The sequence below is a fragment of the Mytilus edulis genome, chromosome 4 (genome assembly GCF_963676685.1).
Source record: "Mytilus edulis chromosome 4, xbMytEdul2.2, whole genome shotgun sequence".
Lineage (NCBI taxonomy): Eukaryota > Metazoa > Mollusca > Bivalvia > Mytilida > Mytilidae > Mytilus > Mytilus edulis.
Genome location: NC_092347.1, coordinates 1,312,021 through 1,332,079, shown reverse-complemented (window position 1 = coordinate 1,332,079; position 20,059 = coordinate 1,312,021). Strand labels below are relative to the sequence as shown.

The following is a 20,059-nucleotide window of genomic DNA, read 5'->3' as shown; positions in this document are numbered from 1 at the left end:
TTATTTCAGACCACAATTTATAATTTGATATCGTATTATTTTCTTCAGAAACAAATAAATGTGGGTCAACGGTTGTTCTATTGAAGCCGATTTTGTTCTCGGAAAAAATTGTTTGAGATATATTAATTAGGTGGGTATTGTAAAATGTAAAAACTGGCCAAAGTTTTACATAAGAGGAGAGATTGAGCATATTTGAAATATATATGTTCTTCTGGTTCGACATCAGAACAAAATATGATTTATGAAGTTCCAGAGTTAGTTGCCCTTGTATATAATCCGTCATTTGCTCAAACACATGGCCTTCCAGTTTTGTCAAAACATTATCTATAACATAAAGACACATGCCAGGTTCTTTTTCACATCTCTGACCTCTTACAATAATGACTGGATGGTTAAAACCAAAAAAAACCGGGACAAGTCGTGAGACCAAACTCAAATAATGTTTTGCCGTTATCAGGTATTTCTGAATAAAATAATTTAAACTTCATAATAAGATTAAAATGATCTGAACTGCCTAATGATAAGGTTCTATTGGCTACAACCCATCCATAAATGTTGTTTGCACTTGAGACTGAGTTACAATTTGATCTATATTGATTTTTCCTCACTTCCTGTTGGTTCAATTTATTATCAGTGTCTGCACATGTTATTGAATCTGCAAAAGAAATGAGACCAACAAAATCATCTAAAAATTTAAAAATTAAATAAAAGAGTTTTAGAACACACGCAACCGTGTAAAGTTATGTAAACGCTTACTACTAGTGTTTGCTGTCAGGTTAGCAATCGAAACAGATTCATTCTCAAGGTAGGGCAAGAAACTCAATATTTGAACATCTGATTTTATGACCCATAGGAAAGCTCAAACAGAGACAAATTTTTCGATTCAAGGATTATCAATTTGATAAATATGTGTTGAGCTTTACGGCCATGATGTTTTTAAGAATATAGATAGAAGTACACGACAAAGTAGTTAAAATCAAAATTAAAATAAACCAATAACAATATCGTTTACACAATATAATTAATGATAACAACATATGTTTTGATGTTAATATCGATTGTTCGAAAAGAAATTGTGTTTATCGTCATCAATCTCATCTTTAGATATATTGCGTCATTCACTTTCTTAATGGAATGATGTCATTAAATTCATACAATGATGCTGTACCCCATAGCAAAATATCTCACTTATTTAATATGTAAAATACAGTCATAATTTGGGAGTATGCCATCATATGTAATGAAGAGTCAAAGTAAAAAAAAACTCTTTATAAGAAATGTATTTTAAAATTGCAGTGAAGTGTATCAATTTATTTATGAGTGATACAATTTTTAGAAACTATTAGGACACTGTTGTTGATGTTTTATGTGCCAAGTGATAGATCATGTTCTACTGTAACGAGAAACATATAGTTGTGATGTTATTGTCAGCAAATCTCTCTTGTTGATAAAAAAAAAAGGTTACCATCGGTATTGTATTAAATTTCAAGCTATGTGGTTGGTAGAAACTCATCTGCAAATTATATGTATTATATTACTTGATCTGGAATTATGAACTAAGCTAGTAGTTTTAAAATTCTTTATCAATCGTCATGGAAAAACAACAAAAAATAAACATCTCCAACCTTTTCTTGATTTTGTTTCTTGAAGTTCGTCTTTCAGTCTCCTGTTTTCTCCTTGGATAGCATAGTAAAGATAACTAGTGTTGATTTTTTCACACGTTTGTCGTCCTAGATCTGTTGTTGAACTATCACTATTTTTTGTTGTTGATAAACTTTCTAACTGATCCGATAATCTTGAAATATCTTTTTTTAATTGAAAACTATTCTTTTGGTCTTCTGAAACAAAATAATGATACTTTTAACTATCTTTCTTAGCAATTAAAAATTCATAAAAAATTGAACTCAGGACATAAAAGTATATAAAAAATATCGAACTTCACAGTTAGTCCTCAAAAGCCTACAGAATTGAACGTTAGACTTATAAATGAAAAAAAACCCAATTGTCATATTTATGACGAATTACAGACATTCTCGACAATTCTTAAATCTTCTTTTATTGCATGCTAAAATTTCCACTCAATGACAGTTGTAAATCTGCACGACGTTACATTCATAATTGACATTAACTTCTCAATTAACAAATTTGATGTTGTATTTTTAACATTGAAATGTTGTTAAATTGCTTTAATAGTTTTTGATGAAGAAAAGAACACTGTTTGTCACGGAATATAAGTTCCTTCATAATATAAGTTCTAAAAGTAAAAGTATTCTAGAATATTATTTCCACTGGACTAAATATTGCAGTACATGTTCCTAACGGAATAAATGGTATAGAATATTTGTTCCAACAGGAACAGATATTATGACATTGTTTTCTGGTAGAACCTCTGTTAGGCGGAACAAATATAATTATGTTGACAGTTTAATATATTTTGTTTCCCATTGTATGCAAAGCTTGTTAAAGATAAAAACACAACGTTTTATGAAACTATTTATAACTATTGCACATGAAGTTTTTTGTTTCGATTGTTTATATATGGAAATACAACTAAGATTTCATCTGCGTTGTTTAGTTCCAAAAATTGTTTAACCCGTTAATGATACAAATGAAAATTTACTAAAACACTTGTTATTTACCCAACTGAATCCAGGACTTCAGATTTTGAAGGGAAATTTTTACAAACTGTTAGTCCACTATTGTGGTTGTGAAGTACACTGAGTGAGATCATATTCTGCTGTAACCAGAAACATATAGTTGTGAGGTTCTTTTTATCAACAGGAAGATATTTTGATAACTGAAAATGTCTCTTGTTGGTAAAAAAATATTACCATTAGTATTGCATTAATTTGAAAATGTTTGGTTGGTAGACACTCTTGTACAATTATATTTTTTCTTGTATTCTTAATTATTTTATATTCTATTACTTATTTTGCAATTCTTAGCATTTGTCATGGACAAACAACAAAAACATCTTTTACCTTTTGTAGATTTTGTTTTTTGAAGTTCGTCTTTCAGTCTCCTGTTTTCTGCTTGGATAGCATAGTAAAGATAAATAGTGTTGATTTTGTCACATGTTTGTCGTCCATCTGTTGTTGAACTATGACATTGTATTTTCGATGATAACCTTTCTAACTGATTCGATATTCTTGACATTTCTTTTGTTAATTGAAAAACATTCTGTAGGTCATCTAAAATAGAATAATGGATACTTTCAACTATTTGTTTTAGCAAATAAAAAACATAAAAACTTGTTAGCAATTAAAAAGCATAAAAACTTGTTAGCAATTAAAAAACATAAAAACTTGTACTCAGGACGAAAAGTATAACAAAAATATTGAATTTCAAAGTAAATTCAGAAAAGTCCACAAAAGCTTACAAAATAAAACGTTATACTTAAACAAGCAACGAGCCAAATGAAAAACAACTGTTCATGGCGAAGTACAAACATTCTTGATAAATAATCTGGTTTCAAAGCATGGACAATCGCCCACTTGTATGACCGTTTTAAAAACCGCGCGCCGTGACATTCATATTTGACCTTAACTTTTCAATTAAGAAATTCAATGCTGCGTAATTTAACATTGAAAGGTTGTTAATTTTCTTAGATGTTTTATTTAAATGAAAAAAAGAACACTGTATGATATATTTTTATAATGGTACATAAAAAATGTTTATGGAAAAGCACATACCATATTTTGAATCTATTGATAACTGCTAGTATTGATACTAAAGTTGTTTTATCGCTAATTCACATTTGGAAAAACAAATAAAAATTTCATCCACTTTTTCTATGTCAACATTTTATGCTAATGACACTGTCTATCGCAATTCACGTTTTTATTCTCATTAATGCAATTTTTGTATGCGTTATACATACGTACAATAACAGCGCATGACGGCATAATATAATTTAGCGAGTAAGGATCTTTCCGCTAATATTCAGTAACTGTAAATATTTTGTGATTATGAATAGTCGATTGCGTTACGTGTTGCAGTTAAGTGCTGCAATTATTTTTATGCGTGTATTTATCATTGTGAATCCCCATAATCTGGTACAAATACGACGTCGAAAATTTGGTGAAGGAGAATTACCACCGAAATTATGACTGCAAAGAATTATTGATATGTATATTCTGCAGAAAGGTGCGATTTTGGCATCATAGCTTTTCATACAGAGTATGGTCCAAAAAGAGGGACGAAAGATACCAGAGGGACACTCAAACTCATAAATCGAAAATAAATTGACAACGCCTTGGTTAAAAATGAAAAGGACCATCCCCTATCCTGTGACAGTAGTACAACAGTACAACATAAGAACGAACTATAATAATCAGTTGAAAATGGCACAGATTGGACTTGGCCGTATGCTTAAAATTGAGAATGGAAATGGGGAATGTGTCAAACAACAACCCGACCATAGAACATACAACGACCGAAGATGTTCCTAACAGACATTAATTAATATTTTGGGAGTACTCGCAGTTACTGACAGTTATTTCAAAGCCACTAACAACTAATACAAAATAATCATGCATCTTAACTAAATTATTTATCATTACATATGCAACATCCAATAGATTTAGTGTTAAGACGTTATAAACAGTCTTAGAAAAACATGACATTGTGCAATACCATGATAAGATATCGACAGATTATAGATCCATGAATGTGTATATGTATATAACAATAATATTTAGTTTCCTTTTTTAAAATTTACTAGTAACACAATCAATATTAATACCAATAAAAAACAATATTCAATAATCTAATAACAGTGTTGAATTGGTAATCTTTTAGAATAAGTTTATTTGAAGGATCGATAAGTTTACCAGGATCGTTTCTAAACTTTCCGTAAACATGAGGACGTGCAATCCCGTTTGAAATAAGTATTCTACAGGTACAACCAAACTTCCAAACCAAATCTTTATATCTATGGAAGAATTTTGTAAAGGTTTTAAGTAATTTGTGGAAACGAAATACTTGGCTAAATAATTTACTAGTAATACATATAGATTGCGATCTTTAAAATCTAAAACCACTTTAGTATGATATTGCTGTGTTGTACATATCTTGTGTTGTAAAACAAGTGTCATCAATGGTAACCCAGAGGTCAACGGTAGTTAAGCACTAGAAACATGATAACAAGTATGGAAAGTCGAAAACCAGAATATATGTATCAAAAAGAAATTAACACACGCACACATATATATAATACTGACTTACCATTTGAGATAACGACAAGCATAGCCACCGTTACCACAATGCTAATAACAGAGACCATTGTACCAATACAAATGTAATTTATTTTATAAGGCAGAACTAATTGTATGTTAGACATATGGTTTGGAAATTTTACAATATTCACTACGTCGTCAGATCCTTTATTCAAATCGTTGTCACTACAATCTCCAATGTCACTTCCATCGCCTTTATCACCCTGTTTCTCCATTCTTCTTAAATTAAAGAATGCATATTTTAAATATCAACCATATATTTTACATTCCTTTATATAAAAGTGAAACATAGGCAAACGATTTTCAATTGTAATAACAGGTTTTTATTAAAAAAAGTTAAACTTGACAAAAATGTTGCTAGAACAATAATTTAATCATTACTCTTGAAAGGAATCGAAATGTGTTCAAGCAACATTTTTGTAAAGTTTAACTTTTTTGATAAAAACCTGTTATTACAATTGAAAATCATTTGCCTATGTTTCACTTTTATATAATATTATTATAATAATTTAATCATTACTCTTGAAAGGAATCGTAAAAGTATGACGATACATTCTGCAATAGTATATCGAAGTAACAATATATGGACAAAGTGACTTACGGCAGTTTGAATGCAGAAATTTGCCATTACTATTCGATATCTTATGACCTAATTTGACAGAAAAAAAACCGATAATAAATAAACAAGTGACAGGTAATATGCGAATTAAGTAAAGAAGCTAATTATAAGATGTATATGATAATAATATACAGTGTTTCTGTTTATAATTGAGGTGTGTACCCCTCGGTCTTTAATAGTTTGTAAACCATATGGTTATCTCACTTAATCGATTGATGACATTTGAACACCTGTATACTACTGTTGCCTTTATTTAGTCTACATAAGACTTATCAGTAGAAATCGAATTAAAGCGAGTTGAGGGCTTAATCAAAGCAAATAAGTAAAAATCCAAACATTCTGCATTATTCCTCTTCATACGGCAAAAGCTGTTTATGCCATGGGTTCGAAAAACCCTACTTTTTTTAATTATTTAATGTCAAATTAACAGCTAGTTTACATTCATTTTAATTAGAAACTATCCGAATTTGAAGCGTACAAGTAACGAAATAATCTTCCGTCTGAAAGTTTTCAATCGTATGACGTCGTGTTTTGCCATGACGTGAGTTCGTCAAATCATTCGTGAAATTTCTCGGAATTTTATTTAAATTTTATTTTTATTCATTTTCGAAGCTTTAGTGCATTTATTTTATTTCTTTTCTTTTGGTTATATATGCATTAGAATATAAACAACTGTTATGCAATTGTTTTATAATCTCAACTTGCAGAGAATCCAAGTATCCCTGCAAGAAGGTGTATCGCGCATGAATAGATTACAAAAGTAGTTTCGGAAACATGGTTTATCGAAGTGTAAACCAAGAGAAAAACTCTACTAGACCAATCCAATTCAAGTATTTGTAGATATGCAAATGATATAAGAATTATAGAAATGTGATATGTCAATGATACTGCACGTCAACACAAAGGTGCTAACTACTTGAGATCAAATAATATTTGTTAGTACGAATGAAGAAGTTATTTTTTATGTTTATGATGATTTTATTATTGATTGATAAGAATACAAAAAAACCTTATTAAAGATACTATATAGATATAGGAAGATGTTGTATGAGTACCAATGAGACAACTCTCCATCCAAATAACAATTTATAAAAGTAAACCATTATAGGTCAAGGTACGGCCTTCAACACGGAGCCTTGGCTCACACCGAACAACAAGCTATAAAGGGCCCCAAAATAACTAGTGTAAAACCATTCAAACGGGAAAACCAACGGTCTAATCTATATCTAAAAAACGAGATGTTTACAAGACAGACTCGACGTAGCAGGGTATTTATACATCTAAAAAAACAAAAATACACTTACTCACTTATTAAATATCTGAGAGTACTTGTAGTAACTGAAATATAATGCTTCTAAGATTGATGTATCAACAAATACCTATCCTAAAACTATTAATATAACTGCTGGTATCAGGACATTCAAAATCATAAGTTGAAATAAACTGACAATGTCATGGCTCAAAAATATACCATCAGATAAACAATGGTGCACAAAGCACAAAATAAAAATCTAAAGACTAAGCTACACGAAATTCATCAAAAAGCTCACCAAAAATTGGGGGCAAATCACACCATATGAGAAAAAAGAAAAATCATACGTATCCTCCTCTTTGAATTGATAACAAGTTTTTTTTATTGTTCAAGATCAAAAGTCGAAAAGTGAACATCAGTCATTTAGCTTTTATTTGATACCAAAAATACCAAAATATTCTACACATTTTGAAAGTTACACTCATGGATCTGAAATATACATGAAATTACTGTCTTATTTGTAATTTTAGATCCTCAATGCTCTTCAACTTTGTACTTGTTTGGCTTTTTAACTATTTTGATATGAGCGTCACTGATAAGTTTATGTATACGAAACGCGCGTCTGGCGTATTAAATTATAATCCTGATACCTTTAATAACTATTTACACCACTGGGTCGATGCCACTGCTGGTTGACATTTCGTTCCCGAGGGTATCACCAGCCCAGTAGTCAGCACTTCGGTGCTGACATGAATATCAATCATATTGTCATTTTTATAAATTTCCTGTTTACAAAACTTTGAATTTTTCGAAAAACTAAGAATTTTCTTATCCCAGGAAAAGATTACTTTTGCCGTATTTGGCACAACTTTTTGGAATTTTGGATCCTCAATGCTCTTCAACTTTGTACTTGTTTGGCTTTTTAACTATTTTGATATGAGCGTCACTGATGAGTCTTATGTAGACGAAACGCGCGTCTGGCGTATTAAATTATAATCCTGGTACCTTTGATAACTATTGAAAGTAAAAAACGTCTTCCAGTTCGTTATTCCAATGTTTTGGGGTTATGTTGCTCATCACACGGTAACTGAGTTTTGTCATATGAATAGAAAAATAATTAAATTCATATTATTTTAATAAACAAATGTATTCAGTATAAGTAACTTCCTTAAACATTCAAAATACAATTCACCTTATTATATTAAGATTGCACGTATATTAAAATTTTCATTATGATACGTTATTTGATACGGTATTTTGATTGCCTAACAGCAATCTCGCGTCTTTCTGAAAGTAACATTCATTACACAATAAAATTTAATATTCATGATGACACGAGCTTCCAAAATAAAGTGCACATGTAAATTAAAAAAAAAACGTGATAGAAATCGTGTTTTCATGATCCGAGCTAAAAAATGTAATTATAAGGCCTGAATGCTTCTTTTTGAAATTTTATAAAGGTGTAAAAGCGTAAACAGTGTACACATTTTAAGAAAAAAAAGCATTCATGTCTTAAAGAATCTTGTTTCATGAACACTTAACCGACACAGGTCCTTCATTGACAATCTACTGCATGTTTTAAACTAAACTTTGATTTTAATCCAAGGGAACGTAATTGCGTTTGGTTGAAGTGTATATAACATTAACATCAGACCGAGTTTAGCTCAAAGTGAACAAGGCCTTATTCCAAGTTGTAATTTTTAAATTTGGACTACATTAATTGGTTGAGGTAAAACCATTAATATATTTCAAATTTGTTGACATTACCTGTTTTAATAAACGTACATCAATCTTTCCTGTGTGTACATAAGTGAACTATTTACTTCCTTCTTTCATTATTGAACTAAGATACAGAAGTTAAATATAAATACAAATACATACGTGTAGATACCTGCTTTAATATGTATGGCAAGGTAAAATTACTAAACCGTTTAATAACTTATTCTACGATTGTTATTTGTTATGCATACTTTGATTCTATGATCATATCTAGCTACAAAACTGCTATATCTTACTTTATTTTACTAAATTTACCAATACAGTACATAATTGGAAAACTGTGAAAAAGACAACAAAGTCATTGGGCTATTCTCCTTTCTGATCGGGTTGTTGTCTCTTTGGATCATTCCCTATTTCCATTTTATAAATTTTATATTTCGACTTCACAAATTTAAACAAAAGTTTTCCCATTTACATTTTGTATTCCACGTGATCAATGTTGACTCTGTTTAACCATGTGATAAAATGTTATTTTCATTCTGTGCTCTTATTATATACTATTGATATGGTCATAATTATATATATAAATTAGCTGTTTACAAAACTTTTCTAACTCTGCAATAGATTACCTTATCTGTATTTGGCAACAATTTTCGGAAATTTTTGTCCTCTGAATGCTTTTCAACTTCGTACTTTATGTGGCCTCCTTAACCCTTTTTATTTGAGTGACACTAATGAGTCTTTTGTAGACGAGACGCTCGTCTGGTTCAAAATTAAAGTTTCAATCCTGGTATCTATGATGAGTTTATCAACTATAACATTTGAGTGATGCCTATCTTTGGAATTATTTTTGTGTGTGTTACATTTCATAAAATTGGTTTCAAGACTAATAGTTAGTGACATAAGGAATGAAAATCAGAATGCATGAACTCATTCGAGCCATTTTGGTCAAATAATTAGTTTAGTATGAAAATTCTGGTCATACTGATGATTTGAGTTGTTAAAAAAGGATCCATTCCTCGAACATTTTCTTGATCAGTGTTCTATTTCTTTAGTTAAGAAGGTACCAACCCTTTGGAATAATTTTAATTATTTGAATCGAACAGGGTATAATCTATCCTTCCAGTCATCGTCTTCAGTTGGAATGTTCACCAAATGTCCAACCATTTCAATCATCCTGACTTTGGGATCAGGGGGAAAATATAGCAAAACACTTTTACCCTCATTCATCAGTGAAAAGTAAAATGACAAAGTTACAGAGCTCTAATGAAAATTCAAAACGGAAAGTCCTTTATCAAATATCAAAATCAAAAGATCTAACCCATCAAACGAATAAAAACAACTTTAAAATTTCTAACGTAGTACAGTCATTTCCATGTAGAAAATGGTGGATTAAAGCTATCTAACCTCTCCCTTGTATGACAATCGCATTGAATTCAATCATATTGACTATACATGAGCAAAACAAACAGTGTTTGTCTTTTGGTCTCTTGTGCAGAGTTAGAGTTGTCTCATTGGCTACCATATCACATCTTCTTATTTTTACATAATAGGTAAAAATGTCAAAAATTGAGGTACAACAGTCAATATCATGTTATAATCTTAATAATTATAAAAACAAATAACTAATAGTATATAGACACTTTATAGACAAAGTACACAATGTGAAAGCTTTTCAAATTACTTTGACTCAATATAAATGAATTGGATACGACTGTCATACATGTAAGATGTTTTAAACCAGATTTAATCTCCCATTTTCTGCATAAGAAAATGTTTGTAAAAAGTTAGGAATATGACAGGAATATGTACCTGCAGTGTTGGTGTACGAGGAGCGTTTATGATTTTCATTATGTTACTTGATATGAAAAATTGACAAAAAATAATATTTTACTTGTAAAAGTAAATCCTGAGCCTGTAATAGCTGCTCTTCTTGTTCCATTTGAATTAATAGAAACAACGCTGTCGCCTTTCTTGTTCTCATAGAATCATATGATATGAGCTCCATGTTTTGTGAACGTCTTTCTTAACTGTCGTATAAGACTGACCAGTGCATATCGCGCATGGCACTTTAAATGTATTTGAGCGCGAAAATGAACTTACATTTAGCTGGATTTATTGCCGTCGTAGTTCCATCTTGTCGCCTTCGTACTTTTATTCGATGGCAACACGACGGGATTACGAGGTCTTCACGAAGTCGTGTTGCCATCGTAAGACCTTCGGGTATCTTCGTGATTCATTCGTGTAGGCATCGTAATGTCAAAACTGCCCGATGGAAACGATGGAAACACGAATGCAATACGATGTGCAAAGATGCATTCCCGGTGACATTACGATGGTGAGGATGGTGATACGAACTCAATACGAACCCTCAACATCGGACGCACCTTCGGGCATTTTTTAACATGTTAAAAAATTTAGAACCCTTCCCGAAGTTGTCCCCGAAGGCTAGAAAAAGAGGCCGATGGTTCTACGATGGTTAAAGATGGCACTTCGAATAGCCCGATCTGGATACGATCAGTCCCGATTTTGAAAATTTCCATTATCGTGTTGCCATCGGCGTAAAAATCGGGACAGTGTGACGCGGGCATTAAGATTTTTCCTTAACACTGTGTTTTTTTTAAGAGGGACGAAAGATACCAAAGGGACAGTCAAACTCATAAATCCATGGCTAAAAATGAAGACAAACAGACAAACAATAGTACACATGACACAACATAGGGACGTAACACCACTGCTAACCATGTATTGAAACAAGTCCCGCCTATTAACATAATATGGTATGTACACAGTCTCTGTGTGGTTGATTTTGACCAATCATATTCCTAGAAATGAATAGGAGGTAAGATAAAGTTAAATATGCCTCCTAACTAGAAATTGACATTGACGGTTGGTTGAGTACAAAATCTTACGACATCGAAAAGATGACTACAGCCTCCCAATTGTGAAATTTCCATCTCTATGCAGTTACATACCAACAACGTCTGCATATGGAGTGTATTCAGTTAACACAATATTCAATAGCGTACATTTACTGACATGATTTCCTTCATAGAGGGTATCTGATAACTAGGACCTTCATAGAGGGTATCTGATAACTAGGAAGCAATCAAACTAAGGCATCTCAGTTGTGAACTTAAAGTGATCTCAAATATTTTACAGCCGTCATGACGGTTGGTTGACCATTATGTATTATCTACTTCACCGATAACGACCTATATGTTTAACGATTTATGGAACAAGATCTGCTTCCTTTTCGGGAGCATCTGAAAAAACCACCTGTTTATGGTGTTGTTCATGTTGCCCATTCTATGTTGTATTTTATATACTTTTGTTTGTATTTTGGTCGTGTTTCGAGTTATGCTGACATCAATCTTTGACGATATTTCATCTGTTACCTCTAGACAAATTCCAAATGGATGTTTACATCTAAAAGCCTTTACTGTTAACATTTGATTATCATAAACGTCTTTTACCAGATATTCAACAGTTGATGCCAGTCCAAATTCAAACAATAGCGTGCCATTGTCATTTATATTTGGATGAAATAGATTTAGTTTGAAAATAACATCAATGTAATCCGTATAACCAGTGAAACATCGGTTCCCATAAGCCAATCTATAATGACTTGAAGAAAGGAAAGCAAGTTCATTGATATTTCTTCTCTGTCGTAGTGTGTAAACATCTTTATCTGTTTTAATTGTGTCTTTGTTATCTAAAATAAGAAAAATAGAACAAAATCAAATTTCATTCATATCAGACAATGCATTGTCGACACACATGTCGAAAATCATGAACAGTGTTCAACCCTCAAGCAGGTAAATGTTTTAAAACTATCATGCAAAATCAATGTAAAACACATGTGTGACATTTGCTTTTGCACTGTTAGCATAACCTGCAATATGCTATTTGAGTCATTTTCGGACATGTTTGGTTTCAAACGTCTTTTGTCAAGTGTTTAAATGTCATTTCTTTGTTAGATATTTTTGTTTTTGATATATTTACAATGGTTGATATGTTTTTAAAAAATGCTTTTGATTTATGCATAGTTATAAGGAGTTCACAAATTTTTAAATTTGAATGATCTGAACAAAATTTACTATACAGAAGACAAACCAACAAAAGAATATTTGAATTGCAATATTATTAAATATATCATTAATTTTATGAATACAGAAGATACAGTTAAATATGCCTCCTAATAAGAAATTGACATTGATGGTTGGCTGAGAACAAAACTTTACAACAACGAAAATATGATTATAGCCTGCCAATTTTATAATTTCCATCTCTTTGTAGTAACTTACAACAACGTCTACAATTATAGTGTATATCTCTAATTTAACACGATATTCAAGAGCTTGCATTTACTGACGTGATTTCCTTCATAGAGGGTATCTGATAACTAGGACCTTCATAGAGGGTATCTGATAACTAGGACCTTCATAGAGGGTATCTGATAACTAGGACCTTCATAGAGGGTATCTGATAACTAGGACCTTCATAGAGGGTATCTGATAACTAGGACCTTCATAGAGGGTATCTGATAACTAGGAAGCAATCAAACTAAGGAATCTCAGTTGTGAACTTAAAGTGATATCTTCAAATATCTTAAGGACGTCATGACTGTTGGTTAACCATTACCAATTGAATATCTGCTTCACATATAACGACCTAGGTCTATATATTTAACGATTTATTGAACAATATCTGCTGCCTATTTGGGAGCATCTGAAATAACCACTTGTTTATGGAGTTGTTTGTGTTGCCCATTCTATGTTGTGTTTTGTATACTTTTGTTTGTCTTTTGGTCGTGTTTTGAGTTATGCTGGCGTTGTCAGTTTGTCATCGACATCTGGGTGTGAAAATCCCTTTGGGATATATCTCGCCTCTCTTGTATCTCTGATAGTAGCTTACCCTTTGTGGAATTTAATAGCTGAACTTTTTCCTTTAATCTTTTTAATACACCATTTAGTTGATCATATACACATGTGTGTGTCTTCCTTTGTTGCTTAATATTCTTCCCATGTGCTTCAACTGAAACATGTTCATTCATCAATAACATGCTTATGTTTTTCAATTGTCTTGAAAGTCTCAAAATTTCTCCATGAAACGGGATGGAACATCCTGAAATTTCTTAAGTTAGAGTAAATTAGATTACAAGTATGTATATAATTATCTCAAAATAGAATGTAAGACATGTATCAATAAAAAGTAAAATCACAAAAATACTGAACGTAGAGGAAAATCTAATTGGCAAGTCCATAATCACAAAATCAAATAACAAAACTCATCAAAAACCGAATGGACAAGAACTGTCATATTCCTAACTTGGTACATGCATTTTCAAATGTAGAAAATGGTGGATTAAACCTGGATTTATAGCGCTAAACCTCTCACTTTGATGACAGTCTCATCAAATTCCGTTATATTTACAATGATGCGTGAACTAAACCGACATATTAAATAAAATAGTCCAAATATTCTAAATAACTTGCGTTTTAAACGGTGTAAGGAGCTGTTTTAAACGTGGATTACGTTTGATACGTGCTGAAGACATCATATTAGGCTGCTTTGTCATTAAAAACGCTGTGCATGTGTTTTTGGTTTGTTAAATGTGTGATTGATTTTGTATAATGAAGAGATTATGCGATTTTCTCACTTCTGATAATAAGGCTAACAATTCAACATTTTGAATACATTGATAATCATATTGTAAAAAAAGACTTAAGACAAAAACAATTCAAAATGTGCACCTTGAAGCATGACCGAACGGCTATGCAGACTCCTTAAAATTATCACGTTAACCAATTATGTCTTAATGTGTTAATTAACCTATTTTTACTAAACAACTACATGTATTATACATTATAAGTAGGAGGTTAAGCTAGCACAAAAGCAATCGGGAAGGTTTGATTTTAAATACTTTTTGTTTAATTACCTGAAGCTGACAGAGAAATTTCATCGTCTTTTTTAACAAAGTTCGTCATAGTTATCGACAAAATAAGAATAATGAAAGGCATCAACACAATAGCTAATTTTAATTTGTCTTGATAAACCTCGTCATCCACAAGTACGGGCAAATATTTCTGGTTTTCAATATTCTTTATGTCATCAGAACATTTGTTGATGTCATCGTCGCTTGATTCGTCCATCGGTGTATCTGCTGGATCTTCTATAATGCTACAATGTATGTGCAGGTATGTTGGAATTAGTTACCTTAGTTAACATTATAAAGAATTACAAAATTAATGTAAAAAATAAGTAGCTTTAAGATTAGAGAAGTAATACATAAGCAACTAATATATTATACCGACAACTTACCCGCATCCTTGCTCTTTCGCTACTTATACTTTGCATTGTTTTATTTTACATGCAACATCTAGTAAACGCCAACATTGGTGTAAATAAACTCATAGATCTATACCAGGATAGAAATTTTGTAGTTTCGCAGACTCGAGGTATGTCTACAAAAGACTCACCAGGACGTTCGAATCAAAAAAAGTTAAAAGGTTCAAATAAAGTACGAAGTTGGAGCATTGTGGACCCAAAATTTCTGTAATTCTTCGAAAATATGGAAGTAGTATACCAATAAATGGTAATATGATAATATTTAAATGATACACAGAACACACGAATGATAAGTTCGAACACAATAAATGTTACTCAACAAACCATTGATTCTACATATACAAAGACGTAGGATGGAGATTCCAAATTATTCCAAATTATTTAATTGATGCTGTATTCAAACATTGTTTGTACAGTGTTTGCATTTAATAAAGCTCATCTTTACTTTTGTTTTTCAAAGTCTGAACAACAGATCCAACCTCGTGTTTACCATTGTCTTTTCATTTATTAAGCGGTATCACCTTTTACAATGCAAAAACCAATTGTTACAACGAGTAGGTTATACTTTTTGAAATTTTGGATCCTCAATGCTCTTCAACTTTGTACTTGTATGGCTTTATAAATATTTTGATATGAGCGTCACTGATGAGTCTTATAAATAATTTAATCATTACTCTTGAAAGGAATCGAAATGTGTTCTAGCAACATTTTTGTAAAGTTTAACTTTTTTGATAAAAACCTGTTATTACAATTGAAAATCGTTTGCCTATGTTTCACTTTTATATAATATTATTATAATAATTTAATCATTACTCTTAAAAGGAATCGTAAAAGTATGACGATACATTCTGCAATAGTATATCGAAGTAACAATGTATATGAACAAAGTGACTTACAGCAGTTTGAATGCAGAAATTTGCCATTACTATTCGATATCTTATGACCTAATTTGATGGATAAAAAACCCGATAATAAATAAACAAGTGACAGGTAATATGCGGATTAAGTAAAGAAGCTAATTATAAGATGTATATGATAATAATATACAGTGTTCCTGTTTATAATTGAGGTGTGTACCCCTCGGTCTTTAATAGTTTGTAAACCATATGGTTATCTCACTTAATCGATTGATGACATTTGAACACCTGTATACTACTGTTGCCTTTATTTAGTCTACATAAGACTTATCAGTAGAAATCGAATTAAATCGTGTTGAGGGCTTAATCAAACCAAATAAGTAAAAATCCAAACATTCTGCATTATTCCTCTTCATACGACAAAAGCTGTTTATGCCATGGGTTCAAAAACCCTACTTTTTTAGAATTATTTAATGTCAAATTAACAGCTAGTTTACAGAAATGTGATATGTCAATGATACTGCACGTAAACACAAATGTGCTAACTACTTGAGATCATATAATGTTTGTTAGCACGAATGAAGAAGTTATTTTTTTATGTTTGTAATGATTTTATTATTGATTGATTAGAATACAAAAAAAACTAATTAAAGATACTATATAGATATAAGAAAATGTGGTATGAGTACCAATGAGACAACTCTCCATCCAAATAACAATTTATAAAAGTAAACCATTATAGGTCAATGTACGGCCTTCAACACGGAGCCTTGGCTCACACCGAACAACAAGCTATAAACGGCCCCAGAATTACTACTGTAAAACCATTCAAACGGGAAAACCAACGGTCTAATCAATATAAAAAACGAGATGTTTATAAGACAGACTCGACGTAGCAGGGTATTTATACATCTCAAAAACCAAAAATACACTTATTACATATCTGAGAGTACTTGTAGTTACTGAAATATAATGCTTCTACGATTGATGTATCAACAAATACCTATCCTAAAACTATTAATATAACTGCTGGTATCAGAGAGACGAAAAGGACATTCAAAATCATAAGTTGAAATAAACTGACAATGTCATGGCTCAAAAATATACCTTCAGATAAACAATGGTGCACAAAACACAAAATAAAAATCTAAAGACTAAGCTAAATGAACTTCATCAAAAAGCTCATAAAAAATTGGGGGCATATCATACCATATAAAGGAAAAATCATATGTATCCTCTTCTTTAAATTGATAACAAGTTTTTTTATTGTTATTATCAAAAGTCGAAAAGTGAACATCATCCCTTTAGCTTTTATTTGATACCAAAATTATCAAAATATTCTACATATTTTGAAAGTTGCACTCATGGATCTGAAATATACATTAAATTATTGTCTTATTTGCAAGTCAAAAAAGTCTTCCAGTTCGTTATTCCAATTTTTTTGTGGTTATGTTGTTCATCAAACGGTAACTGATTTATGTCATATAAATAGAAAAATAATTAAATTCATAGTATTTATAATAACATTGCACGTATATTAAATAAAGGCAACAGTAGTATACCGCTGTTCAAAAACTCGTAAATCGATGGAAAAAAAACAAAATCGGGGTAACAAACTAAAACTGAGAGAAACGCATTAAATATAAGAGGAGAAGAACGACACAACTGTAAAATGTAACACACATAGAAACGACCTAAGCATTAGACAAAATCCTATGAGAATAACAAATATAACATCAAAACCAAATACATGAATGTGGGATAGAAAAGTACCGTGACACGTCTTATAGTAGTGTGAATTCACACTCAAATATAAGAGAAAACAAACGACACAATAGAAACACAATATTAAAATGTAACACACATAGAAACGAACTATAATATAACAATGGCCATATTCCTGACTTGGTACAGGACATTTTTATTAAAAAAATATTAAAATTTTCATTATGATACGTTATTTGATACGTAATTTTGATTGGCTAACAGCAATCTCGCGTCCTTCTGAATTTAACATCATTACACAATAAGATTTAATACTCATGATGACACGAGCTCCCACAATAAAGTGCACAGGTAAATTAAAAAAAAACGTGATAGAAATCGTGTTTTCATGATCATAGCTAAAAATTGTAATTATAAGGCCTGAATGCTTCTTTGTGTAATTTTATAGAGGTGTAAAAGCGTTAACAGTGTGCACATTTATATAAAAAAAAAGCATTCAGGTCTTAAAGAATCTTGTTTCATGAACATGTAAACTTTGATTTTAATCCAAGGGAACGTAATTGAGTTTGGTTGAAGTGTATATAACGTTAACATCAGACCGAATTTAGCTCAAAGTGAACAAGGCCTTAGTCCAAGATGTAATTTTGAAATTCGAACTACATTGGTTGAGGTAAAACCTTTAATATATTTGAAAATTGTTGACATTACCTGTTTTAATAAACGTACATAACTCTTTCCTGTGTGTACATAAGTGAACCATTTACTTCCTTCTTTCATTATTGAAATAAGATACGCAAGTTTAATATTAATACAAAGACATACGTGTAGATACCTCCTTAATATGTATGGCAAGGTAAAATTACTATACAGTTTAATAACTTATTCTACGATTGTTACTTGTTATGCATACTTTGATTCTGTGATCATATCTAGCTACAAAACTGCCATATCTTACTATATTTTACTAAAGTTATTAATTCAATACATACTTGGAAAAATGTGAAAAGACAACAAAAAGTCATTTGGATGTTCTCTTCTCTGATCGGATTGTTGTCTCTTTGGCTCATTCCCTATTTCCATTCTATAAATTTTGTATTTCGACTTCACAAATTTAAACAAAAGTTTCCCCATTTACATTTTGTATTCCACATCATCAATGTTGACTCTGTTTAACCATGTAAAAACCAATATGTATGATAAAATGTTATGTATATATATGTATGGGCATAACTATATATATTTATAAATCAACCGTTTACAAAACTTTTCTACCTCTGCAATAAATCACCTTGTCTGTATTTGGCAAAACTATTCGGACTTTTATGTCCTCAATGCTCTTCAATTTCATACTTTATGTGACCTCTTTAACCTTTTGTATTTGAGTGACACTAATGAGATTTTTGTTAACGAATCGCGCGTCTGGTTCAAAAGTTTCAATCCTGTTATCTATGATGAGTTTATTAACTATCACATTTGATTGATGCCTATCTTTGGAATTATTTTTGTGTGTTTGGTACATACAACTGGTTACTACGGAAGCCGTAAGGGGACACACAATCTCGATTTAAAAAAAAATATTTTCTAATGTTTTGTGTGTCCCCTTACGGCTTCCGTAGGTTACGAAAATGATAGTTCGTGACATAAGTAATGAAAATTAGAATGCATGAAATCATTCGAACCATTTTGGTCAAATAACTAGTTTAGTATTAGAAGTCTGGTTAAACTGACGATGGGAGTAGTTCAAAATGGATTCATTCCTCTCAAATCATCTTGATCAGTGTTTCTGTAGGTAAGAAGGTACAAAACCTTTGGAATAATCTTAATAAGGTGAACAGCGCAGGGTATGCTATATTTTTCCAGTCATTGTCTTTAGCTGGAATGTTCACCAAATGTCCAACCATTTCAATCATCCTGACTTTAGGATCAGTGGACAGATATACCAAAACCCTTTTACCCCCTTCATCAGTGAAAAGTAAAATAACAAAATTACTGTACTCTAATGTAAATTCAAAATGGAAAGTCATTTATCAAATGGCAAAATCAAAAGATCAAATCTATCAAACGAATGAAAACAATTTTAAAATTTCTGACGTGGTACAGGCATTTCCATGTAGAAAATGGTGGATCAAACTTGGTTTCAAAGCTATCTACCCTCTCCCTTGAATGACAGTCGCATTGCATTCCATTATTTTGACTATATATGAGAAAAAACAGTATTTGTCTGTTGGTCTCTTGTGCAGAGTTGTCTCATTTGCTATCATATCACATCTTCTTATTTAAACATAATAGGTAAAAATGT

The 20,059-nt window shown here is 31.2% G+C and overlaps 2 protein-coding genes across 2 annotated transcripts; both read right to left on the bottom strand.

Moving 5' to 3' along the window:
• Positions 1 to 255: 255 nt before the first annotated feature.
• Positions 256 to 8,957, bottom strand: LOC139518727 (uncharacterized). Its single transcript, XM_071310226.1, has 5 exons — positions 8,876 to 8,957; positions 5,227 to 5,456; positions 2,982 to 3,191; positions 1,626 to 1,838; positions 256 to 655 (listed from the first exon to the last, which is right to left on the bottom strand). Exons 2-5 carry the CDS (start codon positions 5,450 to 5,452, stop codon positions 393 to 395), a joined length of 912 nt encoding a protein of 303 aa, XP_071166327.1. The 5' UTR covers positions 5,453 to 5,456; positions 8,876 to 8,957; the 3' UTR covers positions 256 to 392.
• On the bottom strand, positions 7,568 to 18,564 carry LOC139518622 (uncharacterized). Its single transcript, XM_071310098.1, has 5 exons — positions 18,469 to 18,564; positions 14,769 to 15,010; positions 13,745 to 13,864; positions 12,196 to 12,542; positions 7,568 to 7,597 (listed from the first exon to the last, which is right to left on the bottom strand). Exons 2-5 carry the CDS (start codon positions 14,980 to 14,982, stop codon positions 7,568 to 7,570), a joined length of 711 nt encoding a protein of 236 aa, XP_071166199.1. The 5' UTR covers positions 14,983 to 15,010; positions 18,469 to 18,564.
• Between the last annotated feature and the right edge of the window lie 1,495 nt (positions 18,565 to 20,059).

Bases quoted from the DNA above. Each gene is read 5' to 3' on its own strand.
- LOC139518727 (XM_071310226.1), bottom strand. From the start codon at position 5,452: ATGGAGAAACAGGGTGATAAAGGCGATGGAAGTGACATTGGAGATTGT. The intron at 3,192-5,226 runs GTAAGTCAGTAT...ATTCTATTTTAG, and splicing joins GCTTGTCGTTATCTCAAATG to ATGACCTACAGAATGTTTTT. The intron at 656-1,625 runs GTTGGAGATGTT...TTTCTTTTGCAG, and splicing joins AGAAACAAAATCAAGAAAAG to ATTCAATAACATGTGCAGAC.
- LOC139518622 (XM_071310098.1), bottom strand. From the start codon at position 14,982: ATGGACGAATCAAGCGACGATGACATCAACAAATGTTCTGATGACATA. The intron at 13,865-14,768 runs GTAATTAAACAA...AACATGTTTCAG, and splicing joins AATTTCTCTGTCAGCTTCAG to TTGAAGCACATGGGAAGAAT. The intron at 12,543-13,744 runs GTAAGCTACTAT...TTCTTATTTTAG, and splicing joins GCTATTAAATTCCACAAAGG to ATAACAAAGACACAATTAAA.